This window comes from Sardina pilchardus, chromosome 21 (genome assembly GCF_963854185.1).
Source record: "Sardina pilchardus chromosome 21, fSarPil1.1, whole genome shotgun sequence".
NCBI classification, from domain to species: Eukaryota; Metazoa; Chordata; class Actinopteri; order Clupeiformes; family Clupeidae; genus Sardina; species Sardina pilchardus.
In genome coordinates this window covers 1,127,602-1,155,148 of record NC_085014.1, presented here as the reverse complement: position 1 = coordinate 1,155,148, position 27,547 = coordinate 1,127,602, and the positions used below count along the sequence as shown (strand labels likewise).

Sequence of the window (27,547 nt, the reverse complement as noted above, 5' to 3'; positions counted from 1 at the left end):
AGCATCCATCCGGCGTTCCATTTCCAGTTCAAAAGTAATATTTGTTCACGGAGTTCTTCTTTGTTGGAAGTAGTCTTCGACTTTGTAGTGGTTTTTCCTATTTTGTCCAATTTCAATTGACCACTGGTGGCTGAGCTAGAGTGTCTGACCCGCTTGTCCAAGGAGAATAATCCAGGCGTTTTTGATGTCCAATATAGAGGGGTTTATTATAAAAAAAATAAAAATGTAAAGCTCATAAGTTCTTGAAAGTTCATGAAAATAAGGATGGCAAAGATAAACTAAAGATTCCACTGGGCAGCTTCTCCCTGGGCTGCTGTGCTGTGCTTTGCTTTGGTCGAAGACTGTAGCTTCCTGCTCTGGCCACGCCCTCCAGGTAGCATCACCTGCCTCTAAAGATTAAAGGTCCAGCCACTAGAGGGAGGTGACTCAGAAAGACATACATAGACACAGAGGCGGACATTCCTGGTTCCAAAGAGTAAAAGTCCTCCCATATATTCTTTCTACCTGTGCACTTAACACAGGTGATATCACTAATTATCTGATCTACCTGGCAGCTAATTAGGATGAGCGGGTTTACTAAATGGTTGGATCAAATACTTGGCTGGACTTTTCACTTTCTGAACCCGGGATGTCCGCCTCTGCATAGACACGACACAAAGTAAATAAATGATTTTGGCTCCTGCAGTTGAGTTTCATCCTCTCAGCAGCTGAGATGCCACTCCCCCAACATACTACAGCATAAAAGATGGCTGATGCCACCACTGAGTTGTAAAAAGTTCTTAAAAGCGCCCCCCGAACAGCAGCCAGGGTCATGGAAGACACAACGTGATGGAGCTACTACTCCTCCAAGACTTATAAGGCCACATGTTTACATGGAAGACACAACGTGATGGAGCTACTACTCCTCCAAGACTTATAAGGCCACATGTTTACATGGAAGACACAACGTGATGGAGCTACTACTCCTCCAAGACTTATAAGGCCACATGTTTACATGGAAGACACAACGTGATGGAGCTACTACTCCTCGGGCCTGTACTACGAAGCGGGGTTACTGGCTTAGCTGGGTAACTTCGAGAGTAAGTTGATCACGTGTGGCGTAACTTCCCGGTTAACCCGTACTACGAAAGGTGGATAGGTTTTAACCTAGGTATGCTGCCATGGCAATTTACGCTGCATCTCAAACCTGCTCCGAGCAGGTTATGATCTTGGTTAACCCGAGGTTTGCGGTTAACCACACCCCACAATGTCGACGTAGGCTACTTGGAAGATACATTATTGGAGCGCAAATTGTAAGCGCCTCTCTTCGCAAGGCGAGAGTTTTTTAAGACCGCCAGAATCTTTCTCCATATAATATTCTATGAAAGATACATTCTCAGCCGAGGGAATTCGTTGCATTTGTCAGCTGATCGAGGCAAAGTGGAGGCTATAAGCATTGGCAATAACATATTTTCATAATTAAGAAATATTAATGCAAGCTATAACTAGGCCTATAAACCTTCTGAATGTTCTTGAGTTTCATTTTCACCTGCTGCCAGCGGCACTGCCGTTGCATCTAAAATGTTCACAGGATAGGCATACACTAAATCAGTCAATGGGGCTAAACATTCAATTATCCCTTATTAATATTTATTAATATACATGGCATGAATTGTGTTGCATCTGTAGGACTCTTATGAACTCAAAATGTATTTATTTCAACACATTTCAGACATTCCGCAAGCTATTAATCCTCCGTAACACATAGCCTAGGCTATTTAAGGAACATGAAATAAAACTTTACTTTCATATATCCGATCTGCAATAGCCTACGTTGCCAACAGCCTTGTCTTGCTTTGTTTGCTGCCGACGTATTTGATGTATCGTAAAGTGGGTTTTAATTCCTCACAACTTTTTTATAATCATTGCTCATTCCTTATGCGTAAAATAGCGTGATCGCGTCATCATTAAAAGTGGTGATATGCGCTGCAACCCGCCCATTTTATGTGAACGCGCACCAACTCCGATGAGGTTAACCCCAGTTCAACAAATCAACTTCTTACTCAGCGTCGTAGTACCGATTAGCACCAATGAAGATAACCAGGTTTTGTCAACCCCGGTTTAGCAAAGTAACCCTGGGTTACATCTGGGTAGGTTGAGCTCCCTTCGTAGTACAGGCCCCTCCAAGACTTATAAGGCCACATGTTTACATGGAAGACACAACGTGATGGAGCTACTACTCCTCCAAGACTTATAAGGCCACATGTTTACATGGAAGACACAACGTGATGGAGCTACTACTCCTCCAAGACTTATAAGGCCACATGTTTACATGGAAGACACAACGTGATGGAGCTGCTACTCCTCCAAGACTTATAAGGCCACATGTTTACATGGAAGACACAACGTGATGGAGCTACTACTCCTCCAAGACTTATAAGGCCACATGTTTACATGGAAGACACAACGTGATGGAGCTGCTACTCCTCCAAGACTTATAAGGCCACATGTTTACATGGAAGACACAACGTGATGGAGCTGCTACTCCTCCAAGACTTATAAGGCCACATGTTTACATGGAAGACACAACGTGATGGAGCTACTACTCCTCCAAGACTTATAAGGCCACATGTTTACATTGGATCATTTTGAAGCTCTTCTCTATGCTCAAACTGGGCTCTTTTGCAGCTCTTTTGCAGCATGTGTCTTTACACTTTCCTCTAGACAAGAGCCATTGACAGATGTGCAGCCATCAACACACGGGCAGTGCCAGGGGGGGGGGGGCAGATACAGGTGTGATTCACCCGTCTAATTAGTGTTCATTTGAAAGAGCCACTGCTTTCTTTTAGTCAGACTTTTCCCCATGTGTAGTGAAACTACATACCATGTTTTAATGCTCTTATTACTTTTATGTAGCCAAACATTTATGTTTATAAGGCTCAACTTGAAAAGTCCTCTTGTTTGTATTGAACGTGTTTACTGTATCATAGCACATTATCTTATTGGTTCCCACTGCCCCAGCTGTCTATGTTATACGTATAGATAGATAGATGGATGGATGGATACTTTATTGATGCCCAAGGGAGAATTCAAGGTCCCAGCAGCTTAAGACACCACACACAACATACAATACAATGTAAACAGGATGATAAAAAGCAAATCAACAAATCAATATGACTAAAAAGAACAGTAAAATATCCTAAAGATAAAGATGTGCATGAATGAATTGAAGACATACTGTAGTTTTCTCATTATTATTTCCGGGTTCCTAATTTTTGGCCTGCTCCTGCGCCTAGCCCTTTTGAGATATCGACACCGTTCCAACTCTAAAACCTCCGGTCAGTACCGGAGAACTTGCTCGAGAAGATGGTGTCACACTGAGCGTCACGTTAAAAGAAGATTAAAAGATGTATGCCACGGCCCCAGCCGTGGCGCAAATGGCTGGGGCACCTGCACCGCACTTTAAAAAAAAAAAAAAAGATGTATGCCACACCAGCACACGGCAAAACTGCACTGTGGGTCCATATGGCAGTAGCAAAGGGAGGAGAATGAAATCTGGAATTGAAATCTCTTTCAGCAGTGCAGAGTATGAGAGGAGCTTCAGAGATGAATGATGTGATTATTCTTATGAAACTACCCAATAGAGAAAGTCCAAAGAGAATAGGCCTACAGACCAACCATTAGAAACAAGCACAGGGTTTAATGCCGTGTCATCTGAAGTCCAAGAGACCACGGCCATCCAATACTGTTTTGCAGCTCTGTCCCTTGTTTGCAAAGATTTCTCTGGATTCTCTGAATATTTTAATGGTAATACCGTAGATGATGAACTGCCCAAATACATAGCAATGTTAGCATTATAATGATATTGCTTCATCATTTATTCACACAGGTTTACATAGAGCGAATGCTTCTGCATCTTTACACACACACACACACAGGTTCACACACACACACACACACACAGGTTCACACAGCGATGAATGCCTCTGCATCTTTACTTTAATAGTCTCTGTCTCTGATGCTCTTTTTCATACTCAATCATGTCGCCAGTTTCCCTAAAAAGTTGATCAATATTCCTCCTTCTGTTTTCTTTATCATTACACATCTTTTCTAGCTATTTCTTGACCCCATCCCAACTTTTTTTTAAAACGTGTTGCTGGTATCAAATTCTAAATGAACACATATGTTCTATGAGTTATACATGTCAGATTGGATACAACTCCATAGTGAATATTATCATATAATAATACAGATAATATTAACACGAATGACTCTTCTATTTCATAATTTGCCCTAAGTGCTTTTGCTTCTAGTCCTAATGGTAGAAACCAACTCATGAACAGCCCCCACCTAGCTTGAGAGAGGTTGTGCATCTTGAACTTTGACCCCACAACATTACAAACCGAAGGACTTCCTCAGGCTTGTGGTGCCCCAATACCCCTTCACTGTATACTTCCCCCTTTGAGCGTACTTAACTGCACGCTGTACTAATGGAGGTCAAATCACACACTATTTGATTTCCAGTATCAGTATAGCACTGTTTATGGTCTGGGAATATGTTTACCTTTGTCCTTTATACTTGTGTAAGGTTTATGCACCACCCATTTCTGATGGTTTGGTTTGTTTTGTACACACATTCTGCTATTCGTAGAATATGCTGTATTTACATCAAATGTAACATATCATGATATCATTATCCAGATAAGAACACATATCTGATTTAGATTTTGACAGCAGGAGGGATTGCATGGTAATTCTTGGCCATTGTATACCTGTACCTCTATACCTCTTCCAACCCTCTCCATGTTTTTATGTTCAGGAGTGGTAGCCTACCTGTAACCTGCGTTGTGTTTTTATGTTCAGGAGTGGTGTGCCTGTTATGTTCAGGAGTGGTGTACCTGTAACCTGCGTTGTGTTGTTATGTTCAGGAGTGGTGTACCTGTAACCTGCATTGTGTTGTTATGTTCAGGAGTGGTGTACCTGTAACCTGCGTTGTGTTGTTATGTTCAGGAGTGGTGTACCTGTAACCTGCGTTGTGTTGTTATGTTCAGGAGTGGTGTACCTGTAACCTGCGTTGTGTTGTTATGTTCAGGAGTGGTGTACCTGTAACCTGCGTTGTGTTGTTATGTTCAGGAGTGGTGTACCTGTAACCTGCGTTGTGTTGTTATGTTCAGGAGTGGTGTACCTGTAACCTGCATTGTGTTGTTATGATCAGGAGTGGTGTACCTGTAACCTGCGTTGTGTTGTTATGTTCAGGAGTAGTAGCCTACCTGTAACCTGCGTTGTGTTGTTATGTTCAGGAGTGGTGTACCTGTAACCTGCGTTGTGTTGTTATGTTCAGGAGTGGTGTACCTGTAACCTGCGTTGTGTTTTTATGTTCAGGAGTGGTGTACCTGTAACCTGCGTTGTGTTGTTATGTTCAGGAGTGGTGTACCTGTAACCTGCGTTGTGTTGTTATGTTCAGGAGTGGTGTACCTGTAACCTGCGTTGTGTTGTTATGTTCAGGAGTGGTGTACCTGTAACCTGCATTGTGTTGTTATGTTCAGGAGTAGTAGCCTACCTGTAACCTGCGTTGTGTTGTTATGTTCAGGAGTGGTGTACCTGTAACCTGCGTTGTGTTGTTATGTTCAGGAGTGGTGTACCTGTAACCTGCGTTGTGTTGTTATGTTCAGGAGTGGTGTACCTGTAACCTGCGTTGTGTTGTTATGTTCAGGAGTGGTGTACCTGTAACCTGCACTGGACCAAACAGCAGCACTTGGGATCATTAGCCCTGGCTGCACTTGGGATCGTTAGCCCTGGCTGCTAGCACTCTGGCCAGCACGCCTCTTCAAGGATCTGGAGGGAGGGTTACCAATGACATCATTTATACGGATACGGTTTCTGACTGTCAGAAGTAAACTTCATAAGCGGTTAAATCTTTTCATTAAAGGGTATTTTCCTCCTAAAAGGTTTGATTTCATGTTATTCAGTTGGCCGTGTAGTGCTGTGCCCAATCTCACTTCTCACATTGCATGCAGGGTAGCGATGGATGCAAAACAGCCTGATTTACTCTGTCAATAAACATATCTGTGTTTATAGACTACTACATGTTATGCAGGTGAGACATGGGACAAAAGTATTAGGAATATATTGTGGGGCCATCAGGTTGGGGGGGGTCGACCTCTAGATGTCTAGATGTCTACATGCTCTTGTTCACTCTACAGGGTTCATACACATTTCCACCAGATAATAACTTTTCCATGACTTTTCCATGATTTTTTCACAAAGTTCCATGACCTTTTATTTCTCAAAACCTCACATCAACTAGTGCCACATTACTGTACTGTAATAATAGATATGACGCGTGAGATAACGGGATGGTTACCTAGAAGGAATGCTCTCAAAACGTAAAAGTTTGCCAATCGGTTGTGACACAAGTGTGAGACATGACCTGCCCAAATGAGATATGTTTCTGAGTTGAATTGGGCAAAGCATATTTCCATGACTTTTCCAAAACTTTCGGGATGTTTTTTGTTTTCCAAAACCTTTCCAGGCCTGGAAATTGGCACTTTCAAATTCCATAACTTTTCCAGGTTTTTTCAAAACGTATGAACCCTGACTCTACAACCAGTGCTTATTGACAAGGAAGCACAAGATTGTTCACTGGTCACTTTTACCCCAAATATATATAATGGGCTACATTGCATATTTCAGCCACCAGATGGCGGCATGGCACTGCACTTTGGGCTTGTGTTTGGATGTAAAATCAAACAGTGAAATGGCCCCATCTGGTGGTCGTGCAGTGAATAGCGCTAATATTTAATTCAACAAATTACAGAAATCTTATTCTTTCTTACTAAATATTTGTGACATCCATGTGATATATTGTGTTTTTCTTTTTAAACTAAATTGTGATGTAATGTAAGGTATGATTTTGAATGTAATTACTCTCACACGCCCACTCTTCACAGAAAAAACTAGTTTCTGGTTGAACTTCTGAACCAATGTGGCACGCTCCTAACGGTTCAAATGTTGGTTCGCAAACGGGAACGGAGCCGGTTCAGTCTGTGGGAAAAGGCTGTTGAACTCCTTAAGTGATCTTTGTGCAGATGACAGACGTGCAGTAAATGTTCACCAAACTGCAGCTCCACCACCGCTCACCTGTGCTGTTTGAACATCCCCCCACTGCTCACCTGTGCTGTTTGAACATCCCCACTGCTCACCTGTGCTGTTTGAACATCCCCCCACTGCTCACCTGTGCTGTTTGAACATCCCCACTGCTCACCTGTGCTGTTTGAACATCCCCCCACTGCTCACCTGTGCTGTTTGAACATCCCCACTGCTCACCTGTGCTGTTTGAACATCCCCCCACTGCTCACTTGTGCTGTTTGAACATCCCCCCACTGCTCACCTGTGCTGTTTGAACATCCCCCCACTGCTCACCTGTGCTGTTTGAACATCCCCACCGCTCACCTGTGCTGTTTGAACATCCCCAACGCTGCTCACCTGTGCTGTTTGAACATCCCCCCACTGCTCACCTGTGCTGTTTGAACATCCCCCCACTGCTCACCTGTGCTGTTTGAACATCCCCACTGCTCACCTGTGCTGTTTGAACATCCCTAGTAATCTTCTACTATGATCAGTCTTGCTCTTGTCCGGGGAAAACCGCATCAATCCCATTCTCAACTGGCCTAGAAATCTAGACGCCCCTAGCGGCAGCCGGGCTAGTCTAGCAACTCTCCGTTGACTTGGGACTGGGAGCTTACGCCATTTTCAAAGAGGGCCGAGCCGATCACATTGTGTATAGAGGTAGGCGGGCTTAACATAATAACGACTGACCTGCGACCAGAAGTTGCAACCGTTAAGTGTCCTGCTACTTGAAAACAAGAAGATGATTTGTTTAGCGCTATCCTATTGCATAGAGAGGGAGTTTGAAAGACAACCGTTTATCCCCCCCCCCTCCAATTGAGCCCTGCTACGGTGAGTTCCCAGACCCTACATCTTGGCTCTGGCTAATTAGGCTAATTCTCCATCCTCTTTTCAGCAAATCTACAGACCAAATATCACAATGTAGTGTCAGCCTCACAGAAGTTCACTAGTCATAACATAATTCATCCTGTTTGTTCTACCTTAGTGTGTGTGTGTGTGTGTGTGTGTGTGTGTGTGTGTGTGTGTGTGTGTGTGTGTGTGTGTGTGTGAGCAGGAGACAGAGGCTGCAGTGTTTCATGTGTTTATTTCTCTAGAGTCCTGCTGTCTGTGAGCAGGGCGAGGCCACACACAGCTCCCTGGGCCACACCAACACCACAGCACTCCCACTCACTCCTGCACCCGCCACTCATCGCAGGTGAAAAATAAAAACTAAACTAAACTAAACTAAACAAAAAACCATGAGAATAAAAGAACACAACCCCCCCCCCCCCCCCAAACCACCACCACCCCCCCAGTGAGGTACTAGATGCCATAACCCAGAGTTATAAAAACAAGTTAGTCAGACCCTGCAGCTCAAACCACTAACAAAAAATACATTTCCTTTGGTCATGTAAAAAACAAACACACAAACAGGAAATAAATAAAGGGGAGGAGCCCTGCCCTGCCCCGCCAGCGCCATGGTAACGGCAGGGGGTGTAAGGCTTCTCGTCAGCGTCCTCAGGGTGTGTGTGAGTGTGTGTGTGTGTGTGTGTGTGTGTGTGAAGCTGAGGAGGAGGAGGAAAGTGCAGAAGGCACCCAAGGGCAAAGGTCACGACTCCGAGTCCCCGGCCCGGTGCATGCTGGGAGCCGGGTGTCAGGTGCTCGTCTGCAGCATGCCACATACGGACGTACTGTACATACAGTACACTCAATCACACACACACACACACACACACACACACACACACACACACACACTCACATGCCACATACGGACGCACTGTACATACACTCAATCACACACACACACTCAATCACACAATCACACACACACACACACACACACACACACATACACTCAATCACACACACACACACACACACACACCCTAACATGCCATATACGGACGTGCATACAGTACACTCAATCACACACAATCACACACACACACACACACACCTTAACATGCCACATACGGACGTACACACACTCAATCTCACACACACACACACACACACACACACACACACACACACACACACACACACACCCTAACATGCCACATACGGACGTACACACACTCAATCTCTCACACACACACACACACACACACACACACACACACACACACACACCCTAACATGCCACATACGGATGTACATACACTCAATCACACACACACACACACCCCCTAACATGCCACATACGGATGTACATACACTCAATCACACACACACACCCTAACATTCACATACATACGCTCAATCACTCACACACACACCCTAACATTCACATACATACGATCAATCACTCACATACACACACACACACACACACACACACACTAACAGACACATACACAAACACACTTTTAGCCACACACACACATTCATTCTTTCATTCACATCCACACACACTTGTCTGCCACATATGCATACACACAATTCACTCACATACACTCACACAAGCTCATACATGCAAACTCACTCACAATCACACACACACGCATGCCCACTCACACACGGCTCATGTGCCACAAACACATGCTCTCTCACACACACACACACACACACACACACACACACACACACAGCAGCATGCCAGGGGGCGGGGTTTGAGGGAGGGGTCGGAGAGCCCCAGACAGGTGGGGCGGGCGTTGCCATGGCGCCGTGCCGTGCCGTGCCGCTGCGCTGCGCTGCTGTGAGGTCAGACGGCGGGCGAGGGGGCGTCGGGGTCGGGCTCGTAGCTGCTGCTGCTGCTGGCGTAGTGCTGCGGGGGGGCGGGGGGGCCCAGCGGGGCGGGGGGGGGCCCGGGGGGGGGGCAGGATGTCCAGCTCGTCCACCTGCGGCCCGGGGTGCAGCACCAGCGCCACCAGCTGGTCCTGCGGGATGTCTGCGGCGGCCGCCGCCAGGTTGGTGATGCTCTTGCTCTTCACACACTGGAAGTCCACGTGCCGGCTCTTGCCCTCCTCCTTCTCCCACGACATGCGGATAAAGGGGCGCTGCACGTAGTTATAGATGACCTCCGGACGACCCCCGGGACGCTTCTTCACCTTCTCCTTATACGTGGGGTAGCCTGATGTGCACACACACACACACACACACACACACACACACACGCTTAGTTAACGACATGCGGATAAAGGGGCGCTGCACGTAGTTATAGATGACCTCCGGACGACCCCCGGGGCGCTTCTTCACCTTCTCCTTATACGTGGGGTAGCCTGATGTGCACACACACACACACACACAGACACGCTTAGTTAACGTAATACACACTCTTCACCTTCTCCTTATACGTGGGGTAACCTGATATGTGCACACATACACACACACACACACGCTTAGTTAACGTAATACACTCTCTTCACCTTCTCCTTATACGTGGGGTAACCTGATATGTGCACACATACACACACACACACACGCTTAGTTAACTTCGTACACACTCTCTTCACCTGCTCCTTATACGTGGGGTAGCCTGATGTGCATGTGCACACACACACACACACGCTTAGTTAACGTCGTACCCTCTCTTCACCTTCTCCTTATACGTGGGGTAGCCTGATGTGCACACACACACACACACACAGACACGCTTAGTTAACGTAATACACACTCTCTTCATCTTCTACTTACACGTGGGGTAACCTGACGTTAGCGGGACCCAACGCAAATCTCGCGGGAACAGGCGCTATGAATTTGACTGGGGTGGGAGCGGGCGGCAAAAAAAACTCTGCGGGACCGAGATTTAGCATGCCAATAAAATGGAGAGCAGAATTGGAGTGGAAAGCCTAGCCTAGCCTAGCCTAGCCTCCCATTGAGACACAGTGAGGGTTGAATTGTTTGTTGTACGCGCTCTGTTGCGACTGTCCTGAGGCAGAGGAGCTGTGATGCGCCGGGCTCGCTCCATGCCTGATTATTTTCATTTATTTCCCCATATCTCAGACAGAGCAATAAAGCAAGACCATTCCATCCGGTTGTGGCGTCCGTCATTTAGTACACAACGCACTGGGGGGTGTGCAACACGCCTAAGTGGCTGCATAAGTTGCAAAGATTTTATTTTTAGCCTATTTAATCATTTTTTAACTGAATGCAGCTTATTCTCTGGCTATGTGTGTGTAATGGTGCAAACTGAGTTGTTTATAAATGTAGCCTAATGATTAAACAAAGCTCTAGCCTTGTGTGTGTGTGTGTTTGATGTGATAGTGATGGTCATTCAAACACAGCTGTTTTCTACTCAAGCATATTATCTATTTAGTCTCTCTTGCGGGACGAGAGAAGATATCAAATCAATGCATGTCTATTACAGTGAGGGCATATATTATCAGGATTTCACGGGAGCGGGCAGGACTAAACATATACATTGCGGGTGCAGGCGGGACTAACAAACACACTCCGCGGGCGCGGGTGGTAATGATCAGAATTTCTGATGAAGCAGGCGGGATTGGGATGAAGAAAAGAGTCCCGCGCAGGGCTCTACCTGACATGTACACACACACACACACTTAGTTAACTTCATACACACCTGCAGACAGAGAGGTCTTTACATGAGGCCAGATATGTGTGGCCGTTTCTGCACTGTGTGTGTGTGTGTGTGTGTGTGTGTGTGTGTGTGTGTGTGTGTGTGTGTAGGAGCTTGAGAACTCATGGTCTCACCTTCTATGCCTAGTCGGATCTTCTTGAGGCCTCGCTCCTTCAGAACGGACTTGGCCACGTCTCGGTTCTCGATGTATTTGAAGAAGCGATAGAGTTTTGTACTGTAAATAACTGCAGAGGAACACACACACTGTTAGGGGAGCAGAGAGGTGTTTGTGTGTGTGTGTGTGTAGTGTGCGTGTGTAGTGTGTAGTGTGTGTGTGTGTGTGTGTGTGTGTGTGTGTGTGTGTGTGTGTGTGTATAACTCACTCTGTGAGTACTCCTCTCCCATCTGAGGCGGGTACTCCTCGTCCCAGTCCACCACGTCGTCGTCGGTGAGCACTACGATGTGGCACTCCCTCTCTCCGCTCTGGGCACTGGCCACCATCAGCGGCAGCACCATCTCCTCCAGGTACGCCTCGAACTGACGCCGCGCGCCGTCATTGGACAGCTCGTGCATCAGCGCACCTGACACATACACACACACACACACAGACACAGACACACACACACAGACACAGACACAGATACAGACACACACACAGACACACAGACACACAGACACACAGACACACAGACACACAGACACACAGACACACAGACACACAGACACACAGACACACAGACACAGACACACAGACACAGACACAGACACAGACACACACACACACACACACACACACAGACACAGACACAGACACACACACACACAGACACACACACACACACAGACACAGACACACACACACACACGGATGTCAGAAGGAAGTCTAGAGGTCTGATACACCATCACAGTCAGATCCAGGTAGCCTGGCACGCCCTCCCAGTGACGTAACGCCTTCAGGCTTTTGGTGTCGCTGGTCTGGTCAACTGCTAATCGGGAAGGATTTCAGAGTTCCCGAAATCTGCGGAACTGCCCCCTTTGGTCGAGAACCAATCAACTTTGAGCAGCTCCAACGGCTCTGGGTAGAGGCGTGTTCAAGGCAGAGGAAAGAGTGTTGTTATTGGTTTGAAGTCGGCAAACCGCTTTCTGACAACGACCAGTAGCAAATCGAGGCACTTAAAGGAGGCGGGTCAACCAGCGCTTGGAGAAACCGTGTTGGCACAGGCTGTTGGTCAGACTAAAGTCTCGCAGAGCCTTTGAAAGTCGATGGTAATTAGGCTAAGATACAGGTAGAGAGATCGAGGTGTGTGTGCTCGTATCTGTGTGTGTATTTGCTGCTACTCACTGAGCTCTACAGAGCCGTGTGTGTGTGTGTGTGTGTGTGTGTGTGTGAGTGATGTACTGATGGCACTGCTGCCCAGCGAACAGTGGAAGCTCTCAGCCCACAGGGACCTGCTGTCCCAGGCGAGCATGGCCATTTGGCACCCGGCTCTGGAGACATGGCAGCTAACTGCCTGGCCCCTGAGAGTGTGTGTGTGTGTGTGTGTGTGTGTGTGTGTGTGTGTGTGAGTGTGTGTGTGTGAATTGGCAGCTAAGTGCCTGGCCCCCTTGAGAGTGTGTGTGTGTGTGTGTGTGTGTGTGTGGGAGATGGCAGCTAAATGCCTGGCCCCTGAGTGAGTGTGTGTGTGAGTGAGATGGCAGCTAAGTGGCTGGCCCCTACTCAGTACAGGGCTTCCTCTCTCAGTAGCAGAGTGTGTGTGTGTGTGTGTGTGTGTGTGTGTGTGTGTGTGTGTGTGTGTGTGTGTGTGTGTGTGTACTCACTGAGGTCTCTGCACTTGATGGTGCTGTAGTCGAAGGAGATGCAGAGGTAGTGTGTGTGTGTGTGTGTGTGTGTGTGTGTGTGTGTACTCACTGAGGTCTCTGCACTTGATGGTGCTGTAGTCGAAGGAGATGCAGAGGTAGTCGCAGGCTTCTCTGAGCTCAGGGATGGAGATTCCATCAGGACAGCGGATCACACCGGACCTGTAGTAGTCCTACACAACACACACACACACACACACACACACACACACACACACACACACACACACACACACGAGAGGCTTAATACACACAGAACACACATGCATGGATCACATCAGACTTGCAGTAGTCCAGGACAACACACACACACGAGCCCTGGGGGGCCTTAAGAGAGGAGAGATGAACTCTGAACTCTGAACTCTGAACTCTAGCTTGTCTGAGCCCCCGGTGACTAATCCCAATCTGTCGGTTCCAAAACACCGGTTCCCAATAGGTCCAATCACCCCCACACTGGTCCACCTAGAGTTGTGCGCGCTCACGGGAAACTGATGAAGACATAGACATAGAGGAGAGATGAACTCTGAACTCTGGGCTGTCATCTACTGGGAGTCCAAACCAGGAGTGAAGTCCGAGGCGGAGCAGCAGGTGATCCTTGAGGCTTGGGAGCGACTTTTTTTTGGGCTTGTTATGCCTTTAATGACCGGACAGTGGAGAGAGACAGGAAGTGAATGGGGGAGAGAGCAAGGGTGGGATCCGGAGAGGACCACGGGGCGGGAACCGAACCCGGGACACCGGCGCACGGCGCAGGTGCCCTAACCCCAGCCAGTTGTGCCACAGCTGGGGTCATGCCACCTCTATTTTACTGCACGCTAAACTGTGTTGCCTCTCCAGCATCTGGATCAGGGTACGGGGGGATGACCAGACCAGTCCAGACCAGACCAGACCAGACCAGACCAGTCCAGACCAGACCAGGGCAGACCAGTCCAGACCAGTCCAGACCAGACCAGGCCAGACCAGCACATTCTCCTGTCACTGCACAGAGGTCTAGAACATTAGGCTAGAGCCTACACACTAATTAGCCTGCGTGGATCTGGTCATAGTGTTTCTCAACCTTTCTTGGACAAACGCCCCCTAACCTCTTCATGATCCTCTTAACGCCCCCCCCCCCTCACTTTAGCACAAGGCTAACTCCACACACCCAGAGCGGGCCTCACTTTAGCACAAGGCTAACTCCACACACCCAGGGCGGGCCTCACTTTAGCACAAGGCTAACTCCACACACCCAGGGCGGGCCTCACTTTAGCACAAGGCTAACTCCACACACCCAGGGCGGGCCTCACTTTAGCACAAGGCTAACTCCACACACCCAGAGCGGGCCTCACTTTAGCACAAGGCTAACTCCACACACCCAGAGCGGGCCTCACTTTAGCACAAGGCTAACTCCACACACCCAGAGCGGGCCTCACTTTAGCACAAGGCTAACTCCACACACCCAGAGCGGGCCTCACTTTAGCACAAGGCTAACTCCACACACCCAGAGCGGGCCTCACTTTAGCACAAGGCTAACTCCACACACCCAGAGCAAATGCAGAGGAAATGTGTCCTCTGGACCAACATACCCACTTAAGCCACTAAACCTACTATCTGGACAACACGCACACACACACACACACACACACACACACACACACACACACACACACACACACACACACACACACACACACACACACACACACACACACACACACACACACACACACACACACACACACACACACACACTCACCAGGATGGCTCTGAAGACGGTGGAGCTGATGCCTTCGGCTACCTCGAACTCTCCCTTCTCATTGGGCCGCGTGAAGTTGTGCTCTCGGCCAGAGCCAAACATCCTGCACACACACAAACAAACAAACAAACAAACAAACAGCTTTACACACAAACAGACTTTAGGAACAACACCGTCTATGAGTATCAGCTCCCCAGAATAGTGTTGGAAGATGAACATGGAGGTGTGTGTGTGTGTGTGTGTGTATCAGGGTCCATGGCCCCATTGCCCTCTGCTCTGGTGCTGTGGCTACGGTGGCCCTTTAGGGACATGTGCAGTCCACTGTGCTCTGGTGCTGTGGCTACGGTGGCCCTTTAGGGACATGTGCAGTCCACTGTGCTCTGGTGCTGTGGCTACGGTGGCCCTTTAGGGACATGTGCAGTCCACTGTGCTCTGGTGCTGTGGCTACGGTGGCCCTTTAGGGACATGTGCAGTCCACTGTGCTCTGGTGCTGTGGCTACGGTGGCCCTTTAGGGACATGTGCAGTCCACTGTGCTCTGGCTACGGTGGCCCTTTAGGGACATGTCCAGTCCACTGTGCTCTGGCTACGGTGGCCCTTTAGGGACATGTGCAGTCCACTGTGCTCTGGTGCTGTGGCTACGGTGGCCCTTTAGGGACATGTGCAGTCCACTGTGCTCTGGTGCTGTGGCTACGGTGGCCCTTTAGGGACATGTGCAGTCCACTGTGCTCTGGTGTTGTGGCTACGGTGGCCCTTTAGGGACATGTGCAGTCCACTGTGCTCTGGTGCTGTGGCTACGGTGGCCCTTTAGGGACATGTGCAGTCCACTGTGCTCTGGTGCTGTGGCTACGGTGGCCCTTTAGGGACATGTGCAGTCCACTGTGCTCTGGCTACGGTGGCCCTTTAGGGACATGTCCAGTCCACTGTGCTCTGGCTACGGTGGCCCTTTAGGGACATGTGCAGTCCACTGTGCTCTGGTGCTGTGGCTACGGTGGCCCTTTAGGGACATGTGCAGTCCACTGTGCTCTGGTGCTGTGGCTACGGTGGCCCTTTAGGGACATGTGCAGTCCACTGTGCTCTGGTGTTGTGGCTACGGTGGCCCTTTAGGGACATGTCCAGTCCACTGTGCTCTGGTGCTGTGGCTACGGTGGCCCTTTAGGGACATGTGCAGTCCACTGTGCTGTGGCTACGGTGGCCCTTTAGGGACATGTCCAGTCCACTGTGCTCTGGCTACGGTGGCCCTTTAGGGACATGTGCAGTCCACTGTGCTCTGGTGCTGTGGCTACGGTGGCCCTTTAGGGACATGTGCAGTCCACTGTGCTCTGGCTACGGTGGCCCTTTAGGGACATGTCCAGTCCACTGTGCTCTGGTGCCTCCTGTGTTGTGTGTGTGCTAGCTCACCTCCCCAGCATGGTGTTGGGCTGGGCGGTGAATATGCAGGGGTCCACTACGAAGCGTGTGTTGTCCACGATGAGCGTGTGTGTGTGTGTGTGTGTGTGTGTGTGTGTGTGTGTGTGTGTGTGTGTGTGTGTGTGTGTGTGTGTGTGTGTGTGTGTGTGTTGTAGCTCACCTCCCCAGCATGGTGTTGGGCTGGGCGGTGAATATGCAGGGGTCCACTACGAAGCGCGTGTTGTCCACGATGAGCGTGTGTGTGTGTGTGTGTGTGTGTCTGTGTGTGTGTGTGTGTGTGTGTGTGTGTGTGTGTGTGATGGCTCACCTCCCCAGCATGGTGTTGGGCTGGGCGGTGAATATGCAGGGGTCCACTACGAAGCGTGTGTTGTCCACGATGAGTGTGTGTGTGTGTGTGTGTGTGTGTGTGTGTGTGTGTGTGTGTGTGTGTGTGTATCTCACCTCCCCAGCATGGTGTTGGGCTGGGCGGTGAATATGCAGGGGTCCACTACGAAGCGCGTGTTGTCCACGATGAGTGTGTGTGTGTGTGTGTGTGTGTGTGTGCTAGCTCACCTCCCCAGCATGGTGTTGGGCTGGGCGGTGAATATGCAGGGGTCCACTACGAAGCGTGTGTTGTCCACGATGAGTGTGACCCTCTCGGCGGTCCTCTGGCGTGCCGTGCTGCCGTCTTTGGGGCTCTCGTACACAAACACCATCTCCCCCCCCACGCCCAGCGCCTTGGGGGGGCCCTCCACACACACACTCCGGCCCTCCACACACACACTCCTGCTGGTGGGGGACACGCGCTGGGGCCGCGGGCTGCCTGGACGAGAGCCGCCCTCGCGCTCTACACACACACACACACACACACACACACACACACACACACAGGCGTGAGATTAAAGATGTAGGGACACACACAGTGTTGAGAGGTGTAGATCAACTCCATGAGAACTAAGTGATGCGATTATGGAAGGATAGATCTGATGGCCACAACATGAGATGTGATGCGGATGCAGGGTGTGTGTGTGTGTGTGTGTTCTCACCGTTGTGCTGTCTTGTGGGGGACGTGATGTTGCGGATGCAGGGTGTGTGTGTGTGTGTGTGTGTGTGTGTGTGTGTGTGTTCTCACCGTTGTGCTGTCTTGTGGGGGACGTGATGTTGCGGATGCAGGGTGTGTGTGTGTGTGTGTGTGTGTGTGTGTGTGTGTGTGTGTGTGTGTGTGTGTGTGTGTGTGTGTGTGTGTTCTCACCGTTGTGCTGTCTTGTGGGGGACGTGATGTTGCGGATGCAGGGTGTGTGTGTGTGTGTGTGTGTGTGTGTGTGTGTGTGTTCTCACCGTTGTGCTGTCTTGTGGGGGACGTGATGTTGCGGATGCAGGGTGTGAGTTGTCCCTCTCCACGCTCGTGGGAGGAGTCTCGGGAGCGGTCGCTAGAGCGACGGCGGTCACGTGATCGATCATAGGCACCTCCCCCTCCACAAGCTCCTCCTCCTCCATACAGACTCATCTTCCGTTAGGTACACACCACGCCTCAGGACCACTGCGCACACACACACACACACACACACACAGAGAGAGAGAGAAGAGGAGGTCAGGAACAAACACACACACGCACAAAAGTTTGGGGGTCTGCGTGCTAAAGTGTAAGTGGTGTGTGTGTGTGTGTGTGTGTGTGTGTGTGTGTGTGTGTGTGTGTGTGTGTGTGTGTGTGTGTGTGTGTGTGGGGACTGGAGTCTAAACCCTCAGCCCAAACTCTGGTGGAGCTGGAATTCCAGGCATTTTAATCCAACCTGCCTCTGGTCACACACATACACACACCCCCTCCTCTCTCTCTCTCGCTCTGTAATGTGTCAGATGAAATGGATATAACGGCTAGTGAACTGCCATCACAGCAGAGTGTGTGTGCATGTGAGCTGAACTGCCATCACAGCAGAGTGTGTGTGCATGTGAGGGACTACTGAAGGATCCGCTGGCTCCTGTTGCGTAGAGCCTTCTAGTATCTCCTGTAGAGCAGCGGGGCTCTGGTCCCCACGCGTATGCTGCAGCAGTTGATAATCACTATAGTCTATGGAGGTGCAGTAGCTACACCAGACGCCACATGCTACAGCAGCTGATAATCACTATAGTCTATGGAGGTACAGTAGCTACACCAGACGCCACATGCTACAGCAGCTGATAATCACTATAGTCTATGGAGGTACAGTAGCTACTAGTGATGCGCGGTTCAGCCCATTAACCGCGGATATCCGCGGGTTTACCCGCGGGTCGGGCGGATTTGGGTAGGCCTAATAGTTTTTTCTAAATATTGCGGGTGGGTCGGGTCAAAAAAGTAAAAATGCACATTTCTCACTTGTTAACTTCCGACATATTAGGTGGCGATGCGCCTGCAATACAGGAGGTGTGGTCGAGCGCAAAACATAATTTCTCCTAAATTCAGCACCCAATTGCGCCATGCGTGACTGACTGAAAAAGTCAATCGCGCATTCGCTACTTTATGGACATGGAGCCTAATGATCTGGGATATCGAAGGTTGTGCACAATGCGAGAACACCTCGCTTCTGTCATAGGCTACACGAATAAACAGCTGTGCTTGTTAAATGCTTGGCAGTGTTAAACGCAAAAGTAGGCTAGCCTATGAAGTTGCAAGGGGAAATATGAATGGAAACTTGTTATGAAGATGAGATTTAACACTAGCTATGTCTAGGCTGCAGATTATGAATGGTGTGGAGGAGCGCAGATTGTCAAAATGACCGATCATTGTAACCCGCTGTTGTCCTCATGTGGGCTAATTAGGCTAGGAAAGACGTTAAATGCGTTTTTTCCTTTCCGCGGGTCGGGTCGGATTTGGGTCACAATTCGAACATATTTTTGCGGATTGGGCGGGGCGGTTTGGATCTCCTGAAAAGTCGGGTTGGGGCGGGTTTTAAAAAAAGCCCACCCGCGCATCACTAGTAGCTACACCAGACGCCACATGCTACAGCAGCTGATAATCACTATAGTCTATGGAGGTGCAGTAGCTACACCAGACGCCACATGCTACAGCAGCTGATAATCACTATAGTCTATGGAGGTGCAGTAGCTACACCAGACGCCACATGCTACAGCAGCACCACTCAAGAGCTCTGGTCCCCACACGTATGCAGCTGCAGTTGATAATCAGCATCATCATCAACAGAGTAGCTACACCAGACACACAGTGGGGCGTATAGCTACACCAGACACACAGTGGGGCGTATAGCTACACCAGACACACAGTGGGGCGTATAGCTACACCAGACACACAGTGGGGCGTATAGCTACACCAGACACACAGTGGGGCGTATAGCTACACCAGACACACAGTGGGGCGTATAGCTACACCAGACACACAGTGGGGCGTACGGTACCTTTGTCTTGTCAGATGGATTTGATTCATTGCTAACGGAGCGCTTCAGATACGCGCCTCCACTTCCAGTGTTTCCCATACATTGACTTATTTGTGGCGGCCCACCACAATATCAACACTGACCACCACACAATGATTTTATGTTGTACTATTTAAACAAGATGAACTCCTTTCATTGTAGAGCTATGCACACCTTTGTGCAGCCTCTCTGTCCCTCAACAAACATGCATGCACATTTAAAGAATACATTTTTAAAAAATCCAGCAAGGATTGTTGTTGTTGACTGTTGTTGACGACTGGCTAAATCGCAATTAAATCCAGATAGCATCATAAGTACGTTGCGCAAATGTGTTTAAAATGTGCGCACAAACACACTACCACCACAAATTGAATTAAATTCTGTGGGAAACACTGACTTCCCTCCTGCTTGTGCCTGCTGAGGTGTCCACGACCACGGCAGCCTTGCCAGGGACCACTAGGAGGCGCTAATTCCCAGCCGCACTCCCTACCTACTGACCACTGCACTCATTGATGCACTTCCTCCTACTGCACTTAGCCAGAGACTGACTGGTCACCATGGATACACCAACACCCTGACTGGTCACCATGGATACACTAACACCCAGACTGGTCACCATGGATACATCAACACCCTGACTGGTCACCATGGATACACTAGCACCCTGACTGGTCACTATGGATACATCAACACCCAGACTGGTCACCATGGATACATTAACACCCTGACTGGTAACCATGGATACACCAACACCCTGACTGGTCACCATGGATACACTAACACCCAGACTGGTCACCATGGATACATCAACACCCTGACTGGTCACCATGGATACACTAGCACCCTGACTGGTCACCATGGATACATCAACACCCAGGCTGGTCACCATGGATACATTAACACCCTGACTAGTCGTGATACCAATACAGCATTATTGCAAAATATAAACAGCTTTCGTTAGGAAGGGGTTAAGCCTGGTGGGAACTGGGTGAGCATCCCTCTCTCTCTCTGACTCACTCGCACACACTCCCCAGGGGGAAAGAGGAAATCAAAACAGGAAATTCCAGCAACATGGCTGAGACAGAGTCAGAAACGTGAGTGTGTGTGTGTGTGTGTGTACGTGTGTGTGTGTCTTGTTTGTTCAGTGTGTGTGTGTCTTGTATTGTTCTGTGTGTGTGTGTGTCTTGTATTCTTCTGTGTTTCTGTGTGTGTGTGTGTGTGTGTGTGTCCAATGTGTGCTGAGGCTGTTGGGTGACCTGGGCGCTGTGTGTTGGGTGGAGCTGCACTGCTCACTTCCTCATACTCACATCTGCACAGGGAGCACAGCTCTACTTGGGCAAGGACGCACACACACACACACACACACACACACACACACACACACACACACACACACACACACACACACACACACACACTCTGAACACACTCTGAACACACTCTGAACACACTCTGAACACACTCTGAACGTGGGGGTCACGCTGAGACTGCAGCCTGCACCAGACCACACCAGACAGCCATCAACGCTGTAGTCCACCACTGATGCTGCACACCAGGCCGTAGTCCACCACTGACACTATTACACAGGTAGTGATCCACCACTGACACTATTATAGTGATCCATCCACCACTGACACTATTATAGTGATCCATCCACCACTGACACTATTATAGTGATCCATCCACCACTGACACTATTAAACAGATAGTGATCACCACTGACACTATTAAACAGCTAGTGATCACCACTGACACTATTATAGTGATCCACCACTGACACTATTAAACAGATAGTGATCACCACTGACACTATTAAACAGCTAGTGATCACCACTGACACTATTATAGTGATCCACCACTGACACTATTACACAGCTAGTGATCCACCACTGACACTATTACACAGCTAGTGATCCACCACTGAGTGTTGCTGGCACCCAAAGATTGCTCTGCTCCGCATGACGGCATCAGCTCTGGGCGGGTGGCCAAGCTGGCAGGGAGATGACCCTTGGCGGATCCCCTCCCGGTGACCACAGCAAAGTCCACGAGGTCGTAGGCCTAAATCCCTCCCCCCTCCCCCAGGGAAGACTAATGTCAGCCGTCACTCACCTCGAGTGTGTTTGAAGTTCCCCGTTCCTGGTGCCGCTGGAATCACTCTCATATGACTGCGAGCCTACTGCCATCACACGCGCACACATAAATCGTGGCGGCGGTCCACTGCCTTCATGATCTGCTGTCACAGGAAAGGAACGCAGCGGAGATGCTTTCAGACGCCCCTCGGAGCCACAGGCGTAAACACAGCTAACACCCCCGAACATGTGTCAATAAATCGAGCTTATAATTAACTGTTACATTAGACATTATTTACCGGCTAGTGTTACCTTACGTGGATGTAGGAATCAGTCCAAGTCCAAAACAAACTACTGGGATCACACAACCCACAAGAGTTACTGTTGGGGACTGAACTTACATGTGGGTTCGACAGTGTTTAAAACCCAGATGTCAACCTACAACAGTTCACATCTCCTGCACAAAATCTGCAAAGCTTTTCATTGATTAAATTAATCGATAGGCTATTATCTGGGAATTAAAGTTCGCTACTGTTAGCTGTATGGCGTTACTAGCTAATGTCACACGGATCCCTAATGTTTTGTAATAACTTCGTTATTTTAAAACACTAACGCATCAGATAAATAACTTCATTCCAAGCGAGGTGACGTAAAGTGGTTGTAACGTTAACATGACACTAATAGTTGCCTGACATACCAGTCCATCAAGCCCTGCTGCTAAAAACAAACAGCTAACATCACCATTAGCAGCTAACGCTGGGTTTCTGTTGTCTTCATTGTTCAAATTCTCGGAGCCGTTTGCTAACGTTAACGATTTAGCTAAAGCTAGTGTCGGTGGCTAACTGACTAAGCTGGATGTGGCTAACAGTTAACGTCCTTACACAGCAAAACACTAAACTGCTGAGTACATTCGCGAAACTATACTGTTATAGTCATACATGTAGCTGCTATGTCGTTTTAGATAACCAGCTCGTCGTTTTAACAGACACATCGAATCCATGTAGATTGTTCCTCGACAAAATACAGAGTTAGCTAGAAGCTAACGCTAAACCTGACAGATGTTGTTATCGTAAGCTAGTGTTAGTTAACAATAGCTTTGCTAACGTAAAATCCACCAAGATATACAACGCTGTCTGAGACGAAATATCGAGCTAGTTATGTGAGTCAAGCCTTACCTTTTAAGTAACGGTTGTAAACGTATTTCGTAGAATATGTCGATGCCAGAAAGCGATTCACCTTCTCTGCATTTTCCACGAAAAGGCGACGCAACAGTGATCCCACTGTTAACAGGAAGTAACAAACTAAAATGACAGCTCTCGCGATAAGAGTGATCCCACAGAACTTCCTAACCAAGTAAACAGCTGTTTTCACACTCCCATGGATTTGGTGAGTAGGCTAGCCTATGCCAAAACCAAAACTGTGAATAACTGAAGACGCGAGTAGCCTATTTTTGCTTTTACTGTTGCTTTATTGTTTTTCATTTGCCTTTGAAGGTTTGCTCCTATGGTTTGCTCTGGCTCTTTTACTCATTGGGTCTTTGTTGCAAGAAGCGGTGATTGTGGATGACAGTGATGATCATGATGATGACAATGACAAAGAGGAAGATGACAACCGTGACAATGATGAAGGTGCCATATTGCTGCTCTACCATATTGCTATCTCTGATGTTAACGCTCTGGCCATGATCACAAGCAAGCACCCCACTAGGCTACAGTAGAGTACAGTACATCTAAGTTGAGTGTAGGGCATAAACTCATCTAGGCCTACAAGCTACATTAAACAAGAGATTCTGCATGTCAAACAAAAGCAATACTTCTCCACACATGTGTGTGTGGTTGAGCAGTGGGGATCTTTAAGGACAGGGTGAGCTTGTTTTCCCCAGAACTGGCATTCACAAATGGCAAAGTCATAGTGTCACATAGTGTCACGTGTTTCAGAGTGGATCAAGGGAACATCAGCAGTAAACAGTAAACACATCAGAAGTTTCTATTTCTACCACAGTAAACCCATCAGAAGGTTCTATTTCTACTCTGCCACAGTAAACCCATCAGAAGGTTCTGTTTCTATTGTGTATTGTCTACTACAGGAAACATGTTTCTGTTTCTATTCTACCTTTAAACAGATCAGAAGGTTCTATTTCTATTATGTATTGTCTACAGTAAACATGTTTCTGTTTCTGTTCTACCTTGCAGATCAGAAGTTTCTATTTCTAAGGGTAGATTTCTATTGTATCTAGAGCCTCTTTACTTCACTGAAGAGAGAGAGAGAGAGAGAGAGAGAGAGAGAGAGAGAGAGAGAGAGGGCTGGGCTCTGATGCAAATCCTCAGCAATCACAAGTAGAAAAAAATGACTTTATCAGTCATCAAAAATGTGACATTGACATGAAAAGGACTTACAAAACATGAATCTACAATAAGAGGACAAGAGAGTTTGGTCACGCAAAGCTCACTGAACCAGACAGAGCTTCATAGCAGGTACACTGCAAAAGAGGGGTGTCTAAAAACAAGATAAGAACACTATATCTGAGGTAAAAGGTACTCAAAACAAGTGAAATTAGCTGTCCATGCAGCAAGATAATTTCACTGGACAAGATTTCTTGAATTAAGATGATTGAATCTAGAAATAAGATTATAGTGTAAAGTTGAACACTTAAAATAAGAAATTCTCTCTTAAAACAAGATGAATTATCTAACACTAATCTGAGGGTTTTTTTGTATCTTGATAAGATCAAATCATTTGCAGTGTAGTCTCTGAATAACTCATTCAGCTAACATTCAACTAGTCATCAATGTCCAATCTACTCCCTCACAGTAGCTATTCCATATTACACACAGTATTACAGTAAACACATACAAATACAAAATAAATAATCACAAATAATAAAATAATAATAAATAATGGTCAGTTTAAAAAAAAAAACTGTTTATAAAGTCCTCCTTGTTTCACCTACTGAGTGGACAGTTCTGTTTTGCAGCCTCTGAAATCATGTGCTCGTCCAGCCGTGGTGTCCTCTCTCACACACTCTCTCACACACACACACACACACCGGCGGAGAGTCCTATGTGAGGCGGTCGTGCTGGAGGGAGGAGAGCGTCCGGTGTTTGCCGCGTTGTCCCTTCTGAGAGTCGTTGGGCGACGGCGACAGGATGTTCTTGAGCTTCACCTGCATTATTATATGACAATATAGAATATTAACACATTGTGTGTGTGTGTGTGTGTGTGTATGTGTGTGTGTGTGTGTGTGTGTGTGTGTGTGTGTGTGTGTGTGTGTGTGTTTGTCTGTGTGTGTGTGTGTGTGTGTGTGTGTGTGTGTGTGTGTGTGTGTGTGTGTGTGTGTGTGTGTGTGTGTGTGTGTGTGACGACGACAGGATGTTCTTGAGCTTCACCTGCAGCCAGTCCTGCCGCTCCGCCACCTGCTTGTGTTCCCGCACGTTATGCATCAGCTGCACCTCGCTGATCGACCTCTTTCTGTCACACACACACACACACACACACACACACACACAATGTAATGTGTTGTATTGGTCGTAAGCGCTGTCCTATAGTGTGTGGTGTGAGTGGCAGCAGGTGTGGCGGTAGAAGTAGTAGGTAGTGTACTAGTTTATGGTCCTAATGAAAGGCCGTTAATCACGGCGCTGGAGCCCATACCTCAGAGGGTGTCCTTGGACGCGCAGCGACCAGCACAAACAGCACAGGCTCATAACCACAGCCACGCGCCCCGCTACTCCAGTCGCCATCAGCAAACCTGCAGCACACACACACCGGCACAACACACTCCTCAGGTCCACATGCACTCCAAATGCTGTGTGTGTGTGTGTGTGTGTGTGTGTGTGTGTGTGTGTGTGAAATATTTATTCCTAATAAGTGTTTATTCCTAATGAGAAGGTTGTTATAGCGGCTCCTTTTGGAGGTCACTGAGAGCTGGTGTGTGTGTGTGTGTGTGTGTGTGTGTGTGTGTGTGTGTCCTGCAGTAAGTAGGTGGTCGCTGCTCACCTCTGTGTGCTCCAGTAGGTCCAGTAGGTGTCAGGTCCAGAGCCCAGTCCAGCCCCACGGGGCGGTGGGCAGTTTTATACGGGCGGCGCGCCGGCATATTGATGACCAGGCCTGGTTATTGATGGTGATGTCAGCCTCGGGCTCGCAGGGACACAGGCATGTGCATGACGACACCTCACCCCCCCCCCCCCCCCCTCCCTCCCCAAACTCAACCCCCCCCTCCCCAAACTCAACCCCCCCTCCCCCAAACTCAACCTCCCACCCCTTCCCAGCAGGCTGCTGTTATTCAACTTTCAACACCTCGTCCAACACCACCACTGATCACCCTGCTGTTGAACTTGTGCCAGACACACACACGCACACACACACACACACACACACACACACACACACAAAGGCCTCTGCAGCCAGCAGCAGCAAGCTCAGCAGGCCTCTGTCTCCTCGAGGGTAAGAGCAACACATCAGAGGCCTGTGTTCATGGGTGAACACGCACACACACACACACACACACACACACACACACACACACACACACACACACGTGTGTTCATGAGTGAATCATAAGTACGAGCTGCACACAAACACACACACACACACACGTGTGTTCATGAGTGAATCATAAGTACGAGCTGCACACACACACACACACACACACACACGTGTTCATGAGTGAATGATAAGTAGGAGCTGCAGTGGAGGCCTTGAGCTATGATGCTGTTGTGGAGCCGGTTCTGCGCGTCATTCCATTCAGCTTTCCTGCTGACCGTGCGCTGCTCCAGCTCAAACACACACGGTTCTACTGTACATCCCAGAGACTCGGAGAACCGGGGGCGGCCGCCTCACAATTACAGCTTTGGCTCAGGGGTGGTTTCCCAGGGAACCACGGGTGGCTCGCCAACACCACCCTCTCTCTTGGCTGGGCACACACACACACACACTGGGCTGACGTCAGGAGATGCTGTCTAACGTGGTGACGTGTATACACACACACACACACACACACACGCACGCACACACACGCACTGGGCTGACGTCAGGAGATGCTGTCTAACATGGTGACGTGTGGAGGTTTGTCATGAGAGGACCTGCAGAGACCGTCCCGTAATCCACTCTGTTCTTACGCACTCAGACACACACACACACACACACACACACACACACACACACACACACACACACACACACACACACACACGGGCCTGTTTAACTGGAAATGTGTCTCAATTTCACAGGACAAGTGCTGACCGGAGCATCCATCAGATCGTAGGCCATTCTACTCAGAACATGAGGAACCGTCTCACTCTACTCAGAGAACATGAGGAACCGTCTCTCTCGACTCAGAGAACATGAGGAACCATCTCACTCTACTCAGAGAACATGAGGAACCGTCTCTCTCGACTCATGAGGAACTGGTCGATAACAGGCCACTCTACCCAGAGAACGTGAGGAACCATCAGATCGCAGGCCACTCTACCTAGAGAACGTGAGGAACCA

General features: G+C 48.5%; 2 protein-coding genes across 8 annotated transcripts; both read right to left on the bottom strand.

Moving 5' to 3' along the window:
• Positions 1 to 8,390: 8,390 nt before the first annotated feature.
• btbd10b (BTB (POZ) domain containing 10b) lies at positions 8,391 to 23,354 on the bottom strand. 7 transcript variants are annotated; one of them, XM_062524712.1, is made up of 10 exons: positions 23,236 to 23,342; positions 22,101 to 22,224; positions 17,926 to 18,127; positions 17,161 to 17,434; positions 15,201 to 15,303; positions 13,521 to 13,641; positions 11,995 to 12,192; positions 11,746 to 11,856; positions 9,892 to 10,162; positions 9,794 to 9,857 (listed from the first exon to the last, which is right to left on the bottom strand). In XM_062524712.1, the coding sequence occupies exons 3-10, from the start codon at positions 18,092 to 18,094 to the stop codon at positions 9,794 to 9,796; spliced, it is 1,311 nt and encodes a 436-aa protein (XP_062380696.1). In that variant the 5' UTR covers positions 18,095 to 18,127; positions 22,101 to 22,224; positions 23,236 to 23,342. The 7 variants fall into 7 exon arrangements, with proteins under 7 accessions (XP_062380690.1, XP_062380689.1, XP_062380691.1 ...); XM_062524706.1 differs by having other exon boundaries at positions 8,391 to 10,162; positions 22,101 to 22,221; positions 23,236 to 23,354; XM_062524705.1 differs by having other exon boundaries at positions 8,391 to 10,162.
• A 195-nt stretch (positions 23,355 to 23,549) lies between these two features.
• pth1b (parathyroid hormone 1b) lies at positions 23,550 to 26,150 on the bottom strand. Its single transcript, XM_062525415.1, has 4 exons — positions 26,054 to 26,150; positions 25,709 to 25,805; positions 25,447 to 25,528; positions 23,550 to 25,223 (listed from the first exon to the last, which is right to left on the bottom strand). Exons 1-4 carry the CDS (start codon positions 26,148 to 26,150, stop codon positions 25,119 to 25,121), a joined length of 381 nt encoding a protein of 126 aa, XP_062381399.1. The 3' UTR covers positions 23,550 to 25,118.
• Positions 26,151 to 27,547: the final 1,397 nt, after the last annotated feature.

Bases quoted from the DNA above. Each gene is read 5' to 3' on its own strand.
- btbd10b (XM_062524706.1), bottom strand. From the start codon at position 18,094: ATGAGTCTGTATGGAGGAGGAGGAGCTTGTGGAGGGGGAGGTGCCTAT. The intron at 12,193-13,520 runs GTGAGTACACAC...TGTATGTGTCAG, and splicing joins CATCAAGTGCAGAGACCTCA to GTGCGCTGATGCACGAGCTG. The intron at 10,163-11,745 runs GTGAGACCATGA...TGTGCACATCAG, and splicing joins GATCCGACTAGGCATAGAAG to GCTACCCCACGTATAAGGAG.
- pth1b (XM_062525415.1), bottom strand. From the start codon at position 26,150: ATGCCGGCGCGCCGCCCGTATAAAACTGCCCACCGCCCCGTGGGGCTG. The intron at 25,529-25,708 runs GTATGGGCTCCA...TGTGTGTGACAG, and splicing joins GTCCAAGGACACCCTCTGAG to AAAGAGGTCGATCAGCGAGG. The intron at 25,224-25,446 runs GTGAAGCTCAAG...ATAATAATGCAG, and splicing joins AGCGGCAGGACTGGCTGCAG to GTGAAGCTCAAGAACATCCT.